Raw genomic sequence first — 23,343 nt, forward strand, 5'->3', positions numbered from 1 at the left:
TTTCAGAGGAGTGAGTACCTGCACAGCACTTCACTAGCTGCACTAACTACACCAAGTCATCAATTCGAGACCAAATCGGACCCAAGAAAAGCTGATCGGACGCAACTTTAGCAGAACTTTAGCAGATTTTTTTTTTAACATTTTACAAGACTTTAGTAGAGATATTATATGAGAGACTTGCTTTGTTTACCAAATAAAGTGGATCTATTTGGATTTGCGTTGTAAACATTAAATACAAGTAGAAAATGTATTACTTTTTATACAACAGTTCTGTCTGGTTCTCAAATCTGATTGGCTGATAGCCGTGCGATATTCTGCAATATCAGAACTCGTACAGCCTCTTTACCCTTTGTGTATTACTCCAGCCACATACAGCCAGCAAAAAGCAGACACAACAGATCTTAAGTTTAAAAGATGCACGCTCGGCTGTTTAACTGTCAGCTTATGATTTGAATTCGGAAGAAAGTAGTTCCTCATACAAAAGGGTTTTTGAGACTCTCCATGTTTGATTTTGTTTTTATATACACAATTATGCCGTCAAACTGTTGTATAAACGCAATATCACACGAGTAGCAGTGCGATATGGCTGTATATCGGCACTGGTGGGGGCACTAAAAACGCACGCCTCCCACCAGGGCCGATATACAGCCATATCGCACTGCTACTCGTGTGATATTGCTCATTTATTTAATAGATAAAGGTTTTAGGCAAAAAATTTTTTAGACAAAATTCTGCTCAGAAATAGCAAAAAATGTCCGCAGATTCTGTCTGGCAACTACATATCCCCTAGAAATATACAGCCTGATCTCATGAGGAAATGTAACTATTTTATGTTTTGTCAGAGTTCGATCAAAAGAAAATGTAAAATTTTTAGAAAGGAGGCGTGGCACCCAACCCCACTCCTAAACCCAACCATCATTGAAAGATGAGCAAATCGTACTAAATTGAGCAAATGTGATTAGCGACTAAATTAAAAAGTTACGAATTGCCGTGAGATATTGTTAAAATACACAATCTCTGTCTACCTTTAAAGCTTATTAAAAAACGTACATTTTCAGTCTGTATTTTGCATAATGTTACCTCAATGGTCCTGTGTGTTTGTTTTCGTCAACGTGAATGTTTGTATGTTAAGCAAATTATTGAGAAATTGAGAAAATTATTGAAATGTTTAAAAACAATGTTCCTCAAAGAAAGATAGGAAGACATTTATATATTTAACCTTCAACAGTGCACAACATCATTAAAAGATTCAAGAAATATAGAGGAATTTCACTGCGTAAAAGACAAGGGTGCAAACCTAAGCTGTACAACCGTGATCTCTGATCCCTCAAGTGGCAATGCATGAAGAATCCTCATTCATCTATAAGGGATATCACACATGGGCTCAGGACTACTTTGGAAAACCTGTCAAGTGCCACAATACGCAGTTACATTCTCAAATGCCAGTTAAAACTGCACAGTGCCAAAAGGAAGCCCTAGGTTAACAGTGTCTAGGAGGACACAACAGAGGACATGAAATTGCATAATATAACCCCCTTAACCCAATGGGATACTTTTGTCACTGTAAAAAACCCAATTGACCATTAGAAATCAATTTTCCTGACTAAAAATATACTGCAGATGACTTGAAGTTTGCAACTTTTCTTTCCCCACATATTAAAGTTGCCCCAAACCAGCAGTTCAGTGATGAAGCAGACAGCCAGGCTGGACTCTGGGATGTGGTCTGGGCAGCTGGCATTATCAATTAACTTCACAGAAAGCTTTTCTACAACTGAACACTGCCATCAGAGCGAATGTCAGTCAGCATGGAGGAATGGATGCGCGGATGGATGGATGGAGGAGGGGTAGCAGGTTTGCTGATCTCCAGTAACCTTCCAGCGGCTCCCTCAAGAGCGAAACATAAAAACACACTGCCAGGAATGTAATCAAATCAGGCAGAAACACTGGCCTGTTGTTCGGAGCTATTTCTGTCCTTTCTCCTTCTCACTCTCACTGATGAAAAAAAAAACAAAAGACTCAATTACTAACACTCCACCCCTCTCCATCCCTCCCTCAGTCATCTCTGTTTCTTCTAGGCCTGACCAGTTACAGAGTTACAAAGAAAAAAAATTGTGACAAAGTAACTGAACTATTTTAAATGAATTATTTCAAATAATAAATCATCATACTGTACCTCAAAAACCATAAAACAATATTTAAAAATATTATATCTAAATATATATTAAAATATAAACAAAACAACACACAATAAAAAAAAGCAAATCAAATACTGTAAAATACAGTATAAACATATAAATGTAAATACTGAATCTCAATAAAAAACCCAAACACCTCAGGAACATCAGCAAACGAAATGACCAGAAATAAAATCCTATATCCCGGTAAAGAAAACCAAACCTTAAAATAAAGCTTAGAAAGTCTTTAGAGAATTTGAAATGAAAATTACAATGAAAATACAACCTCAAAAACCTCAGCAAACAAAACTAACAATTCAGACATTTCAAGGTGCAAATCATTCCAAATTAAACAAACCTTAAATAAACATCAACTACAAAACAAGATCACTGAAATGTCACAAAGAAAAAAACGCAAAACATCTCAAAACAGTTAACTTAAACAACTAAAACGTAACATGAAATTTAAACAACCTAAACAAAAAACTTAAACACCTTAAAATTTAAACAACTTAAACAACTTAAGCGTAATGTAAAACTTAAATTAAACAAAAAACTTAAACACCTTAAAACTTCAACAACTTAACTAAAACGTAACATAAAACTTTAAATTAAAACAGAAAACTTAAACACCCTACAACTTAAACAACTTAACTAAAACATAACCTGAAAATTAAACATTTTAAATAAATAACTTAAACACCTTAAAACTTAAATTAAACAACTAAAATGTAACATAAAACTTAAACAACTTAAACAAAAAACTTAAACACCTTAAAACTAAAACAACTTATACAACTAAAATATACCATAAAACCTAAAAAAATTAAACAAAAAACTTAAACACCTTAAAACTTAAATTAAACAACTAAAACGTAAAATAAAACTAAAACAACTTAAACAAAAAAACTTAAACAAATAACTTAAACACCTTAAAACTTAAATTAAACAACTAAAACGTACAGTAAAACCCCAAAAAATGTAACAAAAAACTTAAACACCTTAAAACTAAAACAACTTAAACAAAAACTTATACAACTTAAACAACATTACCAATTCAAAGTTTTTAAAGTGCAAATAATTCCAAATTCAAACAAACCTTAATACTCAACCTTATACCAAACCTTAAAAAACCAAACAGCTCAAAATAAGTTCAAATACCTAAAAAAACAAACAAACAAGCAAACAATTACATCAAAAAACGAAAACAAAGTTAATATTTAAAAATACTTCAACTACCTTAAAATCTTAAAAACTCAAACACCTCTAAAAAACCAAGCAGAACTTATTTAGTCAGAACTAAAACAAATAAATAATAAATAAAAATCATTCCTAAAACTTACATATGTCAAATGAAATAAAATATTTATATAGCTTCAAATAAAACATATTTTACAGTCCATCACAGAAAGACATATTTAGTTTCACTACGCTCGTCACAGACATTTGAATCCAACCAAGAGTGCAAATCCACTGATTATTCATCCTCAAAAGTGCTCTGGTCGACAGAACAATGGGTTTAAAGGGTCAGATGTCCCCTATAATATAAACTTACATAACTCTGTGATTTATGAGGTATGAAAACGGATATTTTCACACACATTAAATCAAAAAGGGTTTTATTTTTTCATTACCAGAAGACCAGACGCAGGTGCCGGTTTAGTGTTACAGCAGAACTAAACATTTTCAAGTGTTCTAGTTGGAAATCAAAAACGTCGGTAAGAATGTCACATCTCTCGTTTCACCATAACAATTTCCAGACAAATCTAACACGCGTTTCACTCAGCGGGGAAACAATCCTCTGTCTCAAAGGAGAAAAAGATGCCAAAACCACTCAAATGGACATCAAGAGCATTTTAACGCACATAACGCTGATCTCAGGACAGTTTTAAAGATTGGAATGGGCCATTTTTTTGCTTTACATGCGCAATCATAACCAGCCATATTTTCGCTGATCTCCCTCCCACTTCCACCTTAAAGGCTTAATGTGTTTTTTTACATTACATCAGTCAAATCTTCTGACCAATCAAATGCTTTCTAGTATCTGACATGGCCCGCCCCCTTCAAGATGCTTCTCATGTGTTTTTTTATTTGATGCACTTGAGCTCAACTACTCTCACTGGCAGAGCTGTGATAAAACAAAACGCTATTGGCTGCTTTTTTTAAAGGGGAGGAGCTACTCTATATCCCGCCGTGCCTTCATGTTTCAGTTGAAATTATGTCAAACTTCGAATGCAAATGAAAAGCACATTTCAAAGCACTTCATTTTGGGACATTTAAATGCCATGGGCAATTTAAAGCGATGCATTCTAAATAATGGTCACATTCAAAAACTCAACAAGAGGAGCCAGCGGGAGAATTTAAAACTTATGTGTGAAAGGGTTAAATCACTACCTACACAAGTATGTTGAAATTTTTATTTTGGTGAGCAAAAAGAAGTTAAAAAATGCTTCTGTCAGCAACAAAAGCCTAGTGGTTCAGTCCGCCGCCATATAACACCATGATGCTCACAGCCAGTGCTTAATTTGTGAATTTTGAGGTCCCGGAACAGAGGATGTATAGCTGTCTCGCACGAAAGAGGAGACCGGGGAGGGGAATGGGGGGTGGGGGGCGTAGGGGGGGTTATAGGGGGAGGATGGTGCTACTAGTTATCGTTAGTGAATTGGTGGTGTTGCGGACGTAAGTTAAGAGCGAGGGTGGGGTTTGGTTGTTGCGGACGGAAGTGAAGAGGGTTGGGGAGTTGCGGAAGAAAGTGAAAGTGAACAGCGCACGGTGTAAGAATGTGGTTGAGGAGGAGGATCGGTAAAATGAGGTGCCGATTTTAGAAGTGCCGGATCCGGCGTGTTCTGGCACAATTTAAGCCCTGCTCACGGCGACCCGAGTTCGATTCCCATCTCAAGTTCCTTTGGCGACCCTTCTGCTCTCTCTGCTCCCAAAACTTCCCAGTCTGTATACTCCACAGTCCTTTCAAATTAAAAGTGAAACCCCCTAAAAATAATTATATATACAGTTGAAGTCAGAATTATTTGCCCCCCTTTGATTTATTTTATTTTTTTCAAATATTTCCCAATTATGAAATGTTTTGAAATTTTCACAGTATGTCTGATAATGTTTTTTCTTCTGGAGAAAGTCTTATTTGTTTTATTCCGGCTAGAATAAAAGCAGTTTTTAATTTTTAAAACAATATTTTAAGGACAATATTATTAGCCTCTTTAAGCAATATTTTTTTCCGATAGTCTACACTGTAAAAAATGGCCGTGATTTGAACGATAAAAAAACTAAAAATGCTACAGTAAAAATCTGTAACCTGGTTAACAGTATTTTTCTTTAATATTTACGGCGAATAACCGTAAATTGACTTTCCCAGAATTCCCTGCATGGCACATCACTTTTTAGGCTTTTTTGTTGACAATACTATGTATTTTTTGTTTTGTTTCCCATCAGTTATGTCCATTAGAGATTTATGTTGCATCTGATATTGATAAACAATGTTTATTTCATGACTTTAATTAACAATAACTGCTGTTTAGTAGCTGTGTGAATGACACTGAGCACCTTTTATACACTGAAACACTTTTCTGCTCAACAAAAGATGTGTAGATGTTGGTAATTCAAAATACAGACATATTACATCTATAAATTAATTAAATACATTAGTTTACTGAAGTATACCATATTTTTAACGGTAAAATACTGGCAACCATAGCTGGTTGTATAGAACAAACCATCGTTATACAATAACTTGCCTAATTACCTTAACCTGCATAGTTAACCTAATTAACCTAGTCAAGTCTTTAAATGTCACTTTAAGCTGTATAGAAGTGTCTTGAAAAATATCTAGTCAAATATTATTTACTGTCATCATGGCAAAGATAAATTAAAACAGTGATTAGAAATGAGGTTTTAAACTATTATGTTTACAAATGTGTTGAACAAATCTTCTCTCGGTTAAACAGAAATTGGGGAAAAAATTAACAAGTGGGCTAATAATTCAGACTTCAACTGTATAAATAAAATGGCTTCTAGATTTGAATAAAGGGCGAAGAATAAAGGCAGCCAACAACCAATCAGAATTGGCGATGAAAATTTAGCATTGGTGCACCAATAGTCAGTTTAAACCTTGCTACAGCTGTATTGTAGATGCAAAGACCTCAAATGCCATTGGTTGACAGGACATTACACATTTATCACAGGCTTCTGATCAGCTCAGAAAGAAAAGAGCCAATAAAGCGGCATCTAAACTTGAGCTGGCTGTAATGGAGCCTGCTAGCCGAGCCTCTCTAAGCCATTAGGAGCGCAACGCACGCGAGCGACCCTGTGTAACATAAATCCCACAGCGCTCGCCAGCAACTGTAAATCACAACACTGCAATCTTCCAGCCAGAGAAGCAGAGAGCCGGGGTCAGAGATGGATAACACCGTCCATCAAAGAGCAAAACCCAATGCTTCCAGAAAAAAAACTGCTTCAAACTAACTTGCATTAGCCCTTTCCTGTGGTTTGTAATGTAATGGGCAGCACAAATGTTAGGGATGCACTGATACCATTTTTTTGGAACCAAACCGATCTTGATAACAAAAATCTGAATACTGACCAATACAGATCCAATCCCGATATTGTGCTGTTTTTTTTATTTATTTATTTTTTTAAAAAAACATAATACAGTTTCTATAGTTCTGGTGATAAACTCAAATAATATATCTACTTTGGTAAAAATAACACACTGGGGCAGGGCCGGCACGTGCATAGAGGCGACCTAGGCGCCTGCCTAGGGTGGCAGAATAGAGAGGGCGGCGTCCCCGACATTACCCTCACCACCCACGCCCTCAGTTATATTCGCATGACCTCGTCTATAGGGTGGCAGAATAGAGAGGGCGGCGTCCCCGACATTACCCTCACCACCCACGCCCTCAGTTATATTCGCATGACCGCGTCTATAGGGTGGCAGAATAGAGAGGGCGGCGTCCCCGACACTACCCTCACCACCCACACTCTCAGTTATATCCACGTGACCGCGTCTATAGGGTGGCAGAATAGAGAGGGCGGTGTCCCCGACACTACCCTCACCACCCACACTCTCAGTTATATGCACGTGACCGCGTCTATAGGGTGGCAGAATAGAGAGGGCGGCTTCCACGACACTACCCTCACCACCCACGCTCTCAGTTATATCCACGTGACCGCGTCTATAGGGTGGCAGAATAGAGAGGGCGGCGTCCCCGACACTACCCTCACCACCCACGCCCTCAGTTATATTCGCATGACCGCGTCTATAGGGTGGCAGAATAGAGAGGGCGGCATCCCCGACACTACCCTCACCACCCACGCCCTCAGTTATATTCGCATGACCGCGTCTATAGGGTGGCAGAATAGAGAGGGCGGCATCCCCGACACTACCCTCACCACCCACGCCCTCAGTTATATCCACGTGACCGCGTCTATAGGGTGGCAGAAAAGAGAGGGCGGCGTCCGCGACACTACCCTCACCACCCACGCCCTCAGTTATATCCACGTGACCGCGTCTATAGGGTGGCAGAAAAGAGAGGGCGGCGTCCCCGACACTACCCTCACCACCCACGCCCTCAGTTATATCCACGTGACCGCGTCTATAGGGTGGCAGAATAAAGAGGGCGGCGTCCCCGACACTACCCTCACCACCCACGCCCTCAGTTATATCCACGTGACTGCGTCTATAGGGTGGCAGAATAGAGAGGGCGGCGTCCCCGACACTACCCTCACCACCCACGCCCTCAGTTATATCCACGTGACTGCGTCTATAGGGTGGCAGAAAAGAGAGGGCGGCGTCCGCGACACTACCCTCACCACCCGCGGCCTCAGTTATATCCACGTGACCGCGTCTATAGGGTGGCAGAAAAGAGAGGGCGGCGTCCGCGACACTACCCTCACCACCCGCGGCCTCAGTTATATCCACGTGACCGCGTCTATAGGGTGGCAGAATAGAGAGGGCGGCATCCCCGACACTACCCTCACCACCCACGCCCTCAGTTATATCCACGTGACTGCGTCTATAGGGTGGCAGAAAAGAGAGGGCGGCGTCCGCGACACTACCCTCACCACCCGCGGCCTCAGTTATATCCACGTGACCGCGTCTATAGGGTGGCAGAAAAGAGAGGGCGGCGTCCGCGACACTACCCTCACCACCCGCGGCCTCAGTTATATCCACGTGACCGCGTCTATAGGGTGGCAGAATAGAGAGGGCGGCGTCCCCGACACTACCCTCACCACCCACGCCCTCAGTTATATCCACGTGACTGCGTCTATAGGGTGGCAGAAAAGAGAGGGCGGCGTCCGCGACACTACCCTCACCACCCGCGGCCTCAGTTATATCCACGTGACCGCGTCTATAGGGTGGCAGAAAAGAGAGGGCGGCGTCCGCGACACTACCCTCACCACCCGCGGCCTCAGTTATATCCACGTGACCGCGTCTATAGGGTGGCAGAATAGAGAGGGCGGCGTCCCCGACACTACCCTCACCACCCACGCCCTCAGTTATATCCACGTGACCGCGTCTATAGGGTGGCAGAATAGAGAGGGCGCCGTCCCCGACACAACCCTCACCACCCACGCCCTCAGTTATATCCACGTGACCGCGTCTATAGGGTGGCAGAATAAAGAGGGCGGCGTCCCCGACACTACCCTCACCACCCACGCCCTCAGTTATATTCGCATGACCGCGTCTATAGGGTGGCAGAATAGAGAGGGCGGCGTCCCCGACACTACCCTCACCACCCACGCCCTCAGTTATATTCGCATGACCGCGTCTATAGGGTGGCAGAATAGAGAGGGCGGCATCCCCGACACTACCCTCACCACCCACGCCCTCAGTTATATTCGCATGACCGCGTCTATAGGGTGGCAGAATAGAGAGGGCGGCATCCCCGACACTACCCTCACCACCCACGCCCTCAGTTATATCCACGTGACTGCGTCTATAGGGTGGCAGAATAGAGAGGGCGGCATCCCCGACACTACCCTCACCACCCGCGGCCTCAGTTATATCCACGTGACCGCGTCTATAGGGTGGCAGAAAAGAGAGGGCGGCGTCCGCGACACTACCCTCACCACCCGCGGCCTCAGTTATATCCACGTGACCGCGTCTATAGGGTGGCAGAAAAGAGAGGGCGGCGTCCGCGACACTACCCTCACCACCCACGCCCTCAGTTATATCCACGTGACCGCGTCTATAGGGTGGCAGAATAGAGAGGGCGGCGTCCGCGACACTACCCTCACCACCCGCGGCCTCAGTTATATCCACGTGACCGCGTCTATAGGGTGGCAGAAAAGAGAGGGCGGCGTCCGCGACACTACCCTCACCACCCGCGGCCTCAGTTATATCCACGTGACCGCGTCTATAGGGTGGCAGAATAGAGAGGGCGGCGTCCCCGACACTACCCTCACCACCCGCGGCCTCAGTTATATCCACGTGACCGCGTCTATAGGGTGGCAGAATAGAGAGGGCGGCGTCCCCGACACGACCCTCACCACCCACGCCCTCAGTTATATCCACGTGACCGCGGCACATGTAACGTCTGCGCAGCCGGCCTGATCTCATGAGGAAACGTCAGTATTTTACATTTTGACAATTTAGTGGCTAATTTAGTTCAGTCGTACAAAAATGTATGATTTTAAAACAGAGGCGTGGTGTTGGCGCCAGTAGTGTAGTGGTTAGTGCGTTGACACATGATCGCGGCAACCCGGGTTCCATTCCGCCTCGCAGTCCTATACCGATCCTTCCCCTCTCTCTACTCCCCATGCTTTCCTGTCAATTCTCTCTACTGTCCAATAAAAAAATAAAGGTGAAAACACCTAAAAAATAGTTATAAAAAAAAAAAAAAGGAGGCGTGGCACCCAACCCCACCCCTAACTGTCACTGGGTGATGAGCAAATCGTACTTAATTGTACAAATTAGATTGTACAAATTAGCCAGTAAATCAAAAAGTTACGAATTGGCGTGAGATCGCGTTGGCGCTGCCGGTGCCTGAATGAAGCGCTTGCATCACTGAGACACAGCACGCAGCCCTACGGTATACAGACACTTCCAAAGTAGCAACACAAAGAGGAGAAATCAGTGCGTTGAGGATCTGTCCAGTGCATTATTGAGCCTTTTCTAATTTAAAGTTCCAGGTAGACCTACTCTGTGTGTGAAGAGCAGGTAATAACCCTCTCTACACCAGTGCTGTGAATGAGATCTGCTGATCTGACAGACACAGCGCAACATGATTTAGAAATAGCAATGATCTCCATGTTGCAGGTCAAAATGAACCCATTTAATGCAGAACTAAATGCATTTCTCCACTGATTACTTATATTAACAGGAACAAATAGTCTTGGAGGGAGTGTTTTGTGTTGTTATGAACGCGACACGCAGTTTGAATTGTGAATGAATGGAGAATGATTGACAGGTGCAGCGGCGGGAAGCGCTGAACTAAACATGAATTTAACTACATGAATATTTATCTGTGCTTCACATTAAACAATAAAATGGCTTCAGAACATTTAGGATATAGTAGGCCTACATGACAACCTTCCAGTGCCTTATAATAGGCTACCTTCATGCCTTTAGATGGCTTATAAATTACACCGAATACAGCGCAAACCCAAGATTGGATTTGGATCAGTACCAGCTGGCCATAACCCAATCTAGCAAATATATGCAGTATCGAACAGATATCCGATCCAAGTATCGAGATCGGTGCATCCCTAACAAATGTCTTTATGTCACACTGAATGTAACCCCAAACCATGATTTTCCCTTCACCAAACTTGACTGATTTCTGTAAGAATCTTGAGTCCATGCAGGTTCCAATAGGTAAATAATAGGTCACTTTGACCCATCATCAACAGCAGACGGAAAAACACAGGGATTCTTGCCAGCAGGACCAATCAAGACCATGACAAACAGAAAGTGATGAAGGAGAGATGTTTGGAAACATGATCAGGGTTAAACATGAGAAACAGCGTGAGGACGCATGAGACGGCCTGATGAAGAGGCTCCAGCCGCTCCAGAGAATAGTTTACAGCAGTGACTGTAAGAAACAGATCTGACAGCTTCAGATAAACCAGACAGTGTGTATGTGTGTGTGTGTGTGTGGATGCTGGAAGTTCAGCTCATCTCCAGCGTGACGGTGTGTGTTTCACACCTCTGAGAGAGAAACAACCAGAGAGTGTTGCTGATCAGAGCAGGACTGAAGCAGACCTCAGCTGTTAACATCACAGCAGACTGAACATACACACACACACACACACACACACACACACACACACACACACACACACACACGCTGTTCATATCACATCTGTAGCTGCCTTCATTCATCCACAACGTACTGTAACACACACACACACAAAGGTAAAACACCCATACATACACACATTACAACACAACACAACACACATTGTTCATATCACATCTGTACCCGCCTTCATTCATCCACAACATAACACACACAAACACTCACACACAAAAGTCAAACACACACGTTCACACACAAGCATAACTCAACACAACACACATGTCCTTATGACATCCGTAAAGTCACCATCATTTATTCCCAACGTAACACACACATGTGCATATGACATCTGTAAAGTCATCTTCATTTATTCACAACACAGCACAAACACACACACACAGACACACAAACTCACCTTCATTCATTCACAACTTAACATACACACACACAGCAAATATGGCAACACAACCATTCCAACACAAACACACACACAACATCTGAAGTCAGCTTCATTCATTGTACACAAACACACATACTCACACGTTCCTATTACATCTGTAAAGTCACCTTCATTCATTCACTACAAAACACACACGCATACAGACACACAAACACACATGTTGTTTTATTATTATTATTATTATTAAAATCATTACTTTTGATCATCGTTATCATCATCATTATTGATAATATGCAGTTTTTGTTATTATTGTCATTAATAATAGTAATAATAATAATAATAATAATAATAATAATAATAATAATATTTAATAATACTACTACTACAAATAATAACAAAATTATTTCATAATAATAATAATAATAATAATTATTATTATTATTATTTTATTATCATTATTATTATTATTATTATTATTACAATAATTATTATTATTGTTGTTATGATAATTATAATAATTATAATAATATTTAATAATAATATTTAATAACAATAATAATATTTATTATTATTATTATTATTACAATTATAATTATGATTAATTTTATTATTATTATTATTATTATTATTATTATTATTATTATATTTAATAATTATAATAATATTTAATAATAATAATAACAATATTTAATAATAATAATTAATAAAAATTAAAATAATAATAATAATAATAATTATTATTATTATTATTATTATTATTATTATTATTAATATTATTAAAATTATAATTGTAATAATTATTAATTGTATTATTATTATTATTATTATTATTATTATATAATGTTCCATTTTAATTAATCATATTAACTAACAATGTTGATAATAAAGACATTTGATTAATTATTACATTTGTTAATCACTTTTTAAATAACTGTTATTAATAATATTATAATCATTATTAAAGTAGTAGCAATTTGTTTAATTTTAAAATAAACATCTAAATACAACTCAACATACTATTCATTATTACTAATGTCTTACAGTATATTATTTTAACAATAAAATGCATTATTATTATTATTTTTTTAATTAATAATAAACCCTTCATTCATTTACAACTTAACACACAAACAAACACACATACTCATATGACAACTGTAGTCACCTTCATTCATTCAAAGCATAACACACACATACACATACAGCAGGGCTGTCCAAACTCGGTTTAGGGCTGGTATCCTGGAGAGTTTAACTCCAACCTTAATTAAACGCACTTGAACAAGCTAACCAAGCTCTTACTAGGTATACTAGAAACTTCCTGGCAGGTGTGTTGAAGCAAGTTAGAGATAAACTTTCCAGGACAAAGGCCCTCCAGGACCGAGTTTGGACACCCCTGACTTACACAAACACACATATTAAACCAAGAGACGGAAAAGCGCATATCAAGAGCTAACAAATATAATACCTGTACAGCTGATAATTGATAAGAGCACATGAACACATCAGAAGAACAATCTGGATAACCTTGAAGTCCACATGAAACAAGTTAAAACACACGTCTGTTCTGGCAGTCGTGTGTTCCCCTGATGGGAAACTAATAGTGCGGGGTTCAGTAGGTCACATTGATTGGAGTGGAGTGAGAAAATACATTCTGAACACATTACAGCTCCCTTGCTCCCTTTATGTTAGCCAGAAGCGGCAGAGTAACCTTCTGAACATCCAAACCTGCAGACGACATTTAAACATCCATCTCTGGCCTGAAATGCACCTGTATAGTGTTCACCTGCAGGTCCATGACTATAAGGATGACTGTATATGATGCTAAATGTCCAGGTCACCATGGGACTCTAGTTCACAAAACAACACCTTAAAAACATACTTAAAACAAAGAAAGCAAACACAACACTATTTAAAACAAATATAATAACAAGTGTCAATAATATAATGATAATAATAACAATAATAATAATAATAATTATTATTATTATTATTATTATTATTATTATTCCAGTTGAAAACAAATGACATTTGTTTTTACTAACAATGCTGATAATTGACACTTTTTAAATAATAGTTATTAATAATAATAATAATAATAATTATTATTATTATTATTTTATTATTATTATTATTATTATACCAATGCAACGACAACTACAACAACTAATAATAATTTGTTTATTGCTGTTATAATTTTATTATTATTATTTTATTATTATTATTATTGTTATTATTATTATTAATATACCAATGCAACGACAACTACTACTACTACTACTAATAATAATAATTTGTTTATTGCTGTTATAATTGTATTATTATTATTATAATTATTATCATTAAACCAATACAACGACAACTACTACTTCTACTACTACTACTAATAATAATAATAATAGTTTGTTTATTACTTTTATTATTTTAATATCATTATTATTATTATTATTTTAATATTATTATTGATTGTTTTATTATTATTCCTACTATTATTAGCATTATTATTATTATAATTAATATTATTATTATTATTATTATCAACATTATTATTACTTTTGATCATCATGATCATGATTTTTCTATTGATAATATGCATTTTTATTTTTATTATTGTCATTAATAATAATAATTATAATAACAATTCATTATAATAATTAATTCCATTAACTAACAATGTTGATAATAAAGACATTTTAATAATACATTTTAAATAACCGTTATCAATATTATTATAATTATTATTAAAGTAGTAGTAATTTGTTTAATTTTAAAATAAAAATTAATATTATTAATGATATGTCGGTTTATTACGACACCATTGCTTCTACACTGGATTTATACACATATATGTATCAATTATATTTATTAACAATATTGATAATAATTTAGACAATTTAATAATGCATTTCTAATCACTTTTGAAACGTTTTTAATATTTTTATAATTAGTATTAATAAAGTAGTAGTAGTAAGTAAGTAGTAAGTTATTTAATTTTTAAATAAATATCTAAATACAACTCAACATACTAATAATTATTACCAATGTCTTTCAGTATATTATTCTTACAGTGCATTATTATTATTTATGCTATGATAATACTTTATGATGAATATATAGATTTTATATCTATAACTTATATTAATATACTCTTAAGAAGTGTCCATTTACAAAAACTAAATATTCTGTTTTTATAAACTCTGTTTTTATTTGCAGATAAACTCTTCAATGCACTATAAAACTGTCAGTATGAGATGCCAAATATTCAGGTCGCTTTTGTGATGCAGAGGAGCGACAAAGTACTATTAAACAGCCAAACCAGCAGACCCATTTAAACACCCATCTGTCATTAAACCACATCAATATAATGCATCTATAGGAAAGAAAGCTGTGCATGATGCCAAATATCCAGGTGACCTAAGAACTCTACAGCCATCCCAAAAGAGGAAGTAAAGGTTTTCTGCATGATCCCTGAAGCCGCTGTTGGTTAAAGAGCGAGATCGACAGGAGGAGGCTGCGAGCACTGAAAGGATTAGCGCTTTAACACGTGAAGAGGGATGCTGCCACGTTACGTTAGCAACTCACAGGCGGAGCTTTTTCATGCTCCACATCCGCAGGTTTCCATAGAAACCGGAGTTTGGTCCATTCCCAAGGCCGGTGGCTGTTGTTGTGGCCCAGTCACGGTGCATGAGGCCTGTTTCCGATCCGCACGCTACTATTCAGACCCCCGGACCTCCGCCAGGAGCTGCAAAAGATCTCCAGCATTCATTAGAGACCTTCAGAAAGATTAAAAGCTGGCTGAGTGTGACAGTCGGCGGTAATCCTTACTGAGTCACAACACCTGGACCTGTAGATTAAAGCCTCGCTCTATTTTATTTGTGCTTTTCTTGCATGGTCGCACGTATAATGGAGAAGGGATAGGAAATGATGGGCAGTAACGAAGGGAGTCAACAGTTGGTACAAAGGTCATTGATGTACCCACTGGCCCTGTCACAAATACCACACTTGATGTGCACTTGTGGATTTACAATGCATGCTGAGACTGTAAGACCTGTAGATTAAAGTCTCGCTGTAAACTATTTGTTTTGCTATTCTTGCATGTTTGCACAGATAATGGAGTAGAGATAGTAAGGGTGCTTTTACACTAGCACTTTTGGTCCGCACCAGGGTTCGTTTTACGTCATAGTTCGGTACGTTTAGCTAGTGTTGAATGTGTCTTCTGATCTCGGGTGCGCACCCGTGAACCGTACCCGAGTCCACCTGAAAGAGGTGGTCTGGGATACGGTTCATGCGAACTCTGGTACAGTTCACTTCTGATGTGAATGCAATCAAACCAAATAATGGAAGCGAACCGCCAACTTTACGGGTGCTTTCACACTTGGTTTATTTGCCTGGACCATACCCAAGTTCGATTGTCTCCCCTTGCCACCTCCTTGGTTGGTTTGTGTTCACACTGTCTTTTTTCCTTCTGAACCCCGGTGCGCTTGCGTCATCGAGCTGCTGTTTTGTTTACGGCCGTTGCTAGGTGACCGAAAGTGGAAAGACTTCCGCACGTCCCGGTCATTCTGCTTTTACTGAAAGCTTTTGGACATACAGAAAGCAACTTGCGTCCATCTGCCGCAAAAATATTATGCACATTCAGAACATCACACAGCGTCTGCGAAAGCTGTTTTTGGAGGAGAAAAGAAGACATCACTGTGTTTGCCCTGGCTCAGTCCCGCACGTGTCACCAAGGTACGAAACAAGACACACACGCGAACAAACGAACGTTATGAAAATTATAGTTTATTACAGTTTGCAGTTCACTTCCGTTATTTGGTACGATTGCATTCACATCTAAAAAGAACCGTACTAGAGTTTGCATGAACCATACCCCAGACCACCTGTTTCAGGCGGACTCGGGTACGGTTCACGGGTCCGCACCCGGGTTCAGAAGACGCATACACCCTAGCTAAACGTACCATAGTATGACGTCAAACGAACTCGGGTGCGGATCAAAAGTGCTAGTGTGAAAGCACCCTACAACAAACTATCGTTTTTATAACGTTCGTTACTGTGTGTATCTGTGTCACGTTTCGTTCCTTGGTAACACGCGGGACTGAGCCAGGACAAATACAGTGATACACAGTGATGTCTGCTTGTCTCCTCCAAAGAAAGCTTCTGCAGACACTGTGTGATGTTCTGAATGTTTATAAGAGATGGACGCGAGTTTCTTTCTGTATGTCCAAAACCAAAAGCTTCAGTTAAAGCAGAATGACGGCGATGTGCGGACGTCTTTCCATTTCGGCGCTTGCTTTCGTGACCATCACCTAGCAACGACCGTAAACAAAACAGCAGCTCGATGACGCAAGCGCACCGGGGTTCAGAAGGAAAAAGCACAAACCAACCGATTTGGAGATCGCAAGGGGGGGCAATCGAACTTGGGTACGGTCCAGGCAAATGTGAAACCAAGTGTGAAAGAACCCTAACAGTAAGAGGAAAACTAAAAGTACAGGAGTCAACAGTTGGTACACTTTTAGAAATAAAGTTTTCGAGAGCGGTCACTGAGGTAGTATCTGTTTCAACAGCTAAACTTTTGTACTTTTTAGGTACTAACAACTACACTTTGGGTACTAATTGAAACCTGTAAGATACCAATATGACTCCTTTCAGAACAAACATGTACCTTTGAAAAAGGTAATGCCCCATTGACACCTGACCCTAACCCTAACCCTAACCTTTATGCCTTACCTTGCCAATTTGCACAGATAATGGAGAAGGGATAAGAAATGATTTGCAGTAACAAAGGGTACAGGAGTCAACGATTGATACAAAGGTCATTGACTTTTACCTACTGGCCCTGTGCCAAATGGCACACCTGTTGTGCACTAGTGTACATACAATGCATGCTGAGACTGTAAGACCTGTAGATTAAAGTCTCGTTGTAAACTATTTTAGCTTTTCTTGCATGTTTGCTCAGATAATGGAGTAGGGATAGTAGAGCTGCATAATTAATCGTTAAAAGATCGCAATCTCGATCCGACCCCTAGACCAGGGGTCACCAATCCTGGTCCTGGAGGGCCGGTGTCCCTGCAGGGTTTAGCTCCAACTTGCCTCAACACACCTACCTGGATGTTTTAAGTATACCTAATAAGACCTTGATTAGCTTGTTCAGGTGTGTCTGATTAGGGTTGGAGCTAAAATCTGCAGGACACCGGCCCTCCAGGAACAAGTTTGGTGACCACTGCCCTAGACGATCTTAATCCAGCATTTCTACGATTCTGCCAATCATATTAAGTTCAGGAGAGAAGCAAAGGCGGCTGCATGAGTCTTTTCATTGTTTCACATACGTTGCTCACTGACATGGACACCTCCAATTGATGTTGAATGAGCCACATAATGTTTTTATAAGGTATAATTAACCTAAAAATGTCATTTTTGTCATCATATAATGAGGTTTTCGCGGCCGGGAAACCACACGTGACGTGAGCTGCTGCTGACCTTCAGCTGTTAGCACAGAGAGGGCGCGAGCACGCTCTACTTAATCATAGAGCGATCACGTAGACACGCGCGCGCGTCTACTTTAGTGAACAGAACCTGCATATGCTGTGAGTAACCGGTAATACAGTTGTAAATGATATTCTGTTTTTGGCACAGAGTGATCGTTTGAGAGCCGCGCGCAAAGTATGAACAAGCACTTAGCAGTCAAAATGAAACCGAAAGTGTGCACGTCATTTAAACGATCATATCGCATTTTAGAGTAATGATTACAGCAGCATTTGATATGCGTTTACTGTACAAACCCACAGTTGTGCATGAAAATAAATGTTTACAACGTCAGTATAACTACTCTAGCCTATATATTGTTGAATATAATCTGATAATGGCAAATGTCTGACTTTACCAGTGAATGAATTGGTCTAATATGACAGATTGCAAGCATATATCTCAAACATAATAATTCAAAATCAGAACTAATATAAGTAGAATTATTTATACAAACCAGTAGACCTACACATAATATTATTATTGATGTTGTTCTATATGTTTGTTTTTACCATACCTTTATTTTACATATACATCGTGAGAAAATCGTGATCTTTATTTTAAGCAAAAAAAAATTGAGATTCTCATTTTAGCCAGATACGTGCAGCTCTGAGGGATAGTAGTTCCGCGTCTTTTGTGAAGTGAACTTGACGCTCGAATGAAGCAGATTTTGACGAGCAAGAGAAGCGAGTAAACTCAAATTTTAAGCGTCTGTTTACGCACAGATAGAGTGATTCATCCGCTCGTTCCGCGACTGGTGTGAACACAGCATTACACAGCATTCATCATTTGGGACAGGGCCAGAGTTTATAGGATGCAAATTGTTGATTGTGAAAAGGTCAATCACCTTGGTCCAATCTTTTTCAAAGGGTACACGCTTTGCCTAAAATGGTTCATAATGTTATCTTAAAAGTTCATATTAGCACCTCAAGTTTTCATATTAGTGTCAAAGAAGTACTAAAGGGATTTCTTTCGATATAGCTCCATTAACAGCTCTTGTATCTTTCTTTCGGAGAGTATACCAACTGTACCAACCCTGCACCTCTTTGTCTAAAGGAGGGCTAATAATTCTGACTTTAACTGTGCAGCTATAAAAATCCATCAAATAATCAATAAAATAAACACAGACCAGAGAACAGAACCCTTCTTCAATTCCTGGCCACAGTTGGAAAGGCAGAGACGCACCATTAGAAACAGGAAGTGATCTGACAGCCTGATCTGCTGAATCACTGCCGCTGATCGAAGCTCTTCACGCTGCGAGATCTCAACAGCCTGCATGTTAAACAGTTCTCACAAGCCCATAAATGCAATGTCAAATGCCGAACGGCCAAACAGAAGTATGGTTTTGTGCTCGGTTTATAAGGTCTGAAATTCACTCAGCATGTAAATGTCCTCAGATGAATCAAGCCTGGTTTGTCTTTGAGCACGTTAAGCTTTAATTACAGGCTGTGATGCTTGTCTTCCGCCGCGTGTCGCTCGGGTAAATGGAGATTGTTAAGCGAACAAAGACACTCTTGCGGTGGGCTTTTTAAACCCAGTGGTCCCTGCTATTAAGAGCTGGTCATTATAGCAGCACGGAGAGGAGGTCAGGGAAACCACTCATTATTGGGTTAATTTAAGGGTTTAAGGCAGGTTAGCTGAACCCAAACGTCTCTCTTTAATCTGAATCCTGTAGTTTACTAATAGGTCAGCAGGTCTAGGATTAGCGTTTTTCAAGGCCATGTCCTTTTCCTCAAAATGGATACATTAATCATGTTTGTTTTCTGTATTTTTATTAAAGTGGAAATCGATATACAAAACAATGTAAACTTTACAGGCTGCTTCCCTTGCACTTTAAACCAGTGTGTTCAGAACGCACCCCTTCAAATGCTAAAGTCAATTGTTCTCGTAGCATAGAAAGAGACGTAAATGTGTCAGTGTTTTCAAACAAATGATGATTATTTTAAGATTTAGACATTCAAATACACATCGCTACCAGCAAAAGATTACAGTTATGGCTTGTTTAATACATGATGATGTCTATGGAAACGGCAATAATACAGTTAAAGTCAGAATTATTAGCCCCCCTTTGAATTGTTTTTTTCTTTTCTAAATATTTTCCAAGCGATGTTTACCAGAGCAAGAAAATGTTCACAGTATGTCCGATAATATTTTTTTCTGCTGAAGAAAGTCTTATTAGTTTTATTTTGGCAAGAATAAAAGCAGTTTTTAATTTTTTTTAATCCATTTTAGTCAAAATTATTAGCCAAAATTATTTAGTCAAAATTATTAGCCCCTTAAGCTATAGCCATCGTTGTACAATAGCTTGCCTAATTACTCTATCCTGCCTAGTTAACCTAATTCACCTAGTTAAGCCTTTAAATGTCACTTTAAGCTGTATAGAAGTGTCTTGAAAAATCAATCTTTGCAGAAAAGGGAGAAAAAAAACACGAGAGAGCAGAGGTCAGCAGGAGTGTTAAAAATGTACGGGTGAAAGGGTTAACGGTAACAGAAGTCACAATCCGATATAACCCTTGGGTTTTGGAGTCACGGGTCGATAGGAGTTTGTGGAAATGTAAACTAAATGAAATGTCTTTGCTCCTGACATGCAAATATCATATTGTGATCAAGCCCTTATGCTGATTATTGGAAGTATCCGCATTGTTTGTATCCACAAAAATGTTAGTTACTAAGGAGTGGACCAGAAGACTCAAAAACAGGGCAAGCGTTACTAGCTTCGATTTAGAGTAGGAATCAATGACTGTAAAAAATATGGATGACACAACAACGCCTTCTCCCATTTCCCCAGTTTCCCCCACAAGTCCCAAGACATGAACTTTAGGTGAATTGGGTAAGCTAAATTGACTGTAGTGTATGTGTGTGAATGAGTGTGTATGGATGTTTCCCAAAGTGCAACCGCTGCATAAAACATATGCTGGATAAGTTGGCGGTTCATTCCACTGTGGCGAGCCAGGATTAATAAATAAAATTAATAAATGAAAATAGGGAATAAAAATAAAAGAATAAAAAGAATAAAAATTAAAAATAAAAAAAATTATTAAAAATAAATAAAATAATTAAAAATATATAAAAAATAATAATAAATATATAAATGCGAAAATAAATTAAATAGAAATAAAATAATAATAATAATATTAAATAAAATACATAATGTATTAAAACACAACAATTTCATAAAAAATAAATGGAAATGCCCAAACTAAAGTAAAAATAAAATAATAAAAAACAATAAAAAATATAATAAGGAATAAAAAAAATAATTTAAAAAATATATTTTATTTTTAAAAATTTTAATAAAATAAAATAAAAATTAAACAATAAAATAAAATAAATTAAAAATTTAAATAATTAAATAATAATAAATAATTAAAAATAAAATTAAATAAATAAAATAATAATAATAATATATTTTTTTTAATTAAATAAAAATAAATAGAAATGCCAAAACTAAAAGTCAAGATCTCCAGAAGAGTAAAGTTAAGTCTGCCAGTCAGATGGTGGTTGGATCTGTCTGGCCCACATCAAGGGCTTAACAGCACTTACACTGAAAACTCAATTACACAATTCAGGAAACCTCAAAGAGTAAAAAAAAAAAAAAAAAAAAAAAACAGTAAATCAGAGAAAGAGAGAAGAGGATGTGCTCTTATCCAACAGTAGGGGAATAATAAGATCTATCCCAAAAGAGCAAAACGTCTTCACACAAACAGACTGGGAATATTTGTTGTGACAGGACAGCAAAGCTTAGTTTTGAAGGAAATGGATCCATGCCTACAAAACCCCTGCCACCATGAAAAGAAAAAAAAGCATCAAAATGCCTTAAATCACAGCATGTCCTTCTGCGGAGGCTGGCAAAACCCAGCGCTCATAACATACAGCCAAGTGTAATGCGAACCAGCACTGAGACAAACAAAAACATCTCCAGCAAACACAATCTACTTTACTGTAGTGAAGTCAACCATACTGCTGTTTCACATTGCAAACAATCTCAAACAGTAAATCTGCGCGTTACGCAATGTCAACAGCAAATTAGTAATGGTTAACCCTGTACATCCATCGCATACCGTAAATGTTTGAAGCAATCCCAGCAATGTGGAGACTAAATCAGTTTGGCATTTGCGCCTGACAACTGTTTCAAATGCCAAACGGCCCGTTCATTTCATTACAGGAGACCTTTACAAGCTCACACCCGCAAACACACTTTCAGAGAGACGCCATGAACGCTGAGAACTTCGGCTTCTGGATGTGATCTTAAAAATGATATAGGGCTCTATTTTGACGGTCCATGCGCAGAGCGCAAACGCAGGGCGCAAACGCTTTCAGGGCGTGTCAGAACGCATTTTTGCTAATTTACGGACGGGAAAATGCACTTTGCACCAAGGCACATGGGCTAGAAGGGTTGAGTTTATTTTCTTAATGAGTTATAGGTGTGTTTTGAGAATAAACCAATCAGAGTCTCATCTCCCATTCCCTTTAAGAGCCAGCTGTGTCGCGCCAAAAGCGCATTCGCTTTTTACAGGATGCAAAGTAAGTCTAAGTGGAAAAAACGAGCATTTCACAAGCAAACAGTTAACAGTTAACAATTTTTTAACAGAAAACTGTTAAACAGAGCATCTACTGCGTGAGAATGAGAGATAATGGAACTACTTTCACATTCGCTCTTGGATAGGGAAACATTTAAGCACAGACATCAATTAGTCTATAAATAATTAATTTCGTTTAATAAGCGCAAATATTCGTTTCAAAACTATGTCTAAATTCAGTTCTAATTTCCAGCAAACGAATAAATGAACAATAATGACCAAGTGTGGTCAAAATACTGAGTTATTTCCAAATACACCTGCCATGCCTCATATGGTCTAAAACCTGACAGGTGGGCAAATCTAAGCTTGTTTTTAATAAACCAAATATAACTATGGATATAATAAATAATACTGCTAATAATAATAACATTATACAAAAGCAAATTGTTATGAATGAACTGAAAAAGCCCCCGAGATGA

At 38.5% G+C, this 23,343-nt stretch overlaps 2 protein-coding genes across 5 annotated transcripts in view; both read right to left on the reverse strand.

The window, feature by feature from the left end:
- tln2b (talin 2b) overlaps nt 1-23,343 on the reverse strand; it is a 259,338-nt gene that overhangs the window by 179,470 nt on the left and 56,525 nt on the right. The gene's annotated exons all lie outside the window — the stretch shown is intronic.
- LOC141380838 (uncharacterized) lies at nt 6,938-11,868 on the reverse strand. Its single transcript, XM_073942387.1, has 2 exons — nt 10,353-11,868; nt 6,938-9,734 (listed from the first exon to the last, which is right to left on the reverse strand). The coding sequence occupies exons 1-2, from the start codon at nt 10,408-10,410 to the stop codon at nt 6,940-6,942; spliced, it is 2,853 nt and encodes a 950-aa protein (XP_073798488.1). The 5' UTR covers nt 10,411-11,868; the 3' UTR covers nt 6,938-6,939.

This window comes from Danio rerio, chromosome 25, assembly GCF_049306965.1.
Source record: "Danio rerio strain Tuebingen ecotype United States chromosome 25, GRCz12tu, whole genome shotgun sequence".
Lineage (NCBI taxonomy): Eukaryota > Metazoa > Chordata > Actinopteri > Cypriniformes > Danionidae > Danio > Danio rerio.

Bases quoted from the DNA above. Each gene is read 5' to 3' on its own strand.
- LOC141380838 (XM_073942387.1), bottom strand. From the start codon at position 10,410: ATGTTGCGCTGTGTCTGTCAGATCAGCAGATCTCATTCACAGCACTGG. The intron at 9,735-10,352 runs GTTATTACCTGC...TCATGAGATCAG, and splicing joins ACAGCACTGGTGTAGAGAGG to GCCGGCTGCGCAGACGTTAC.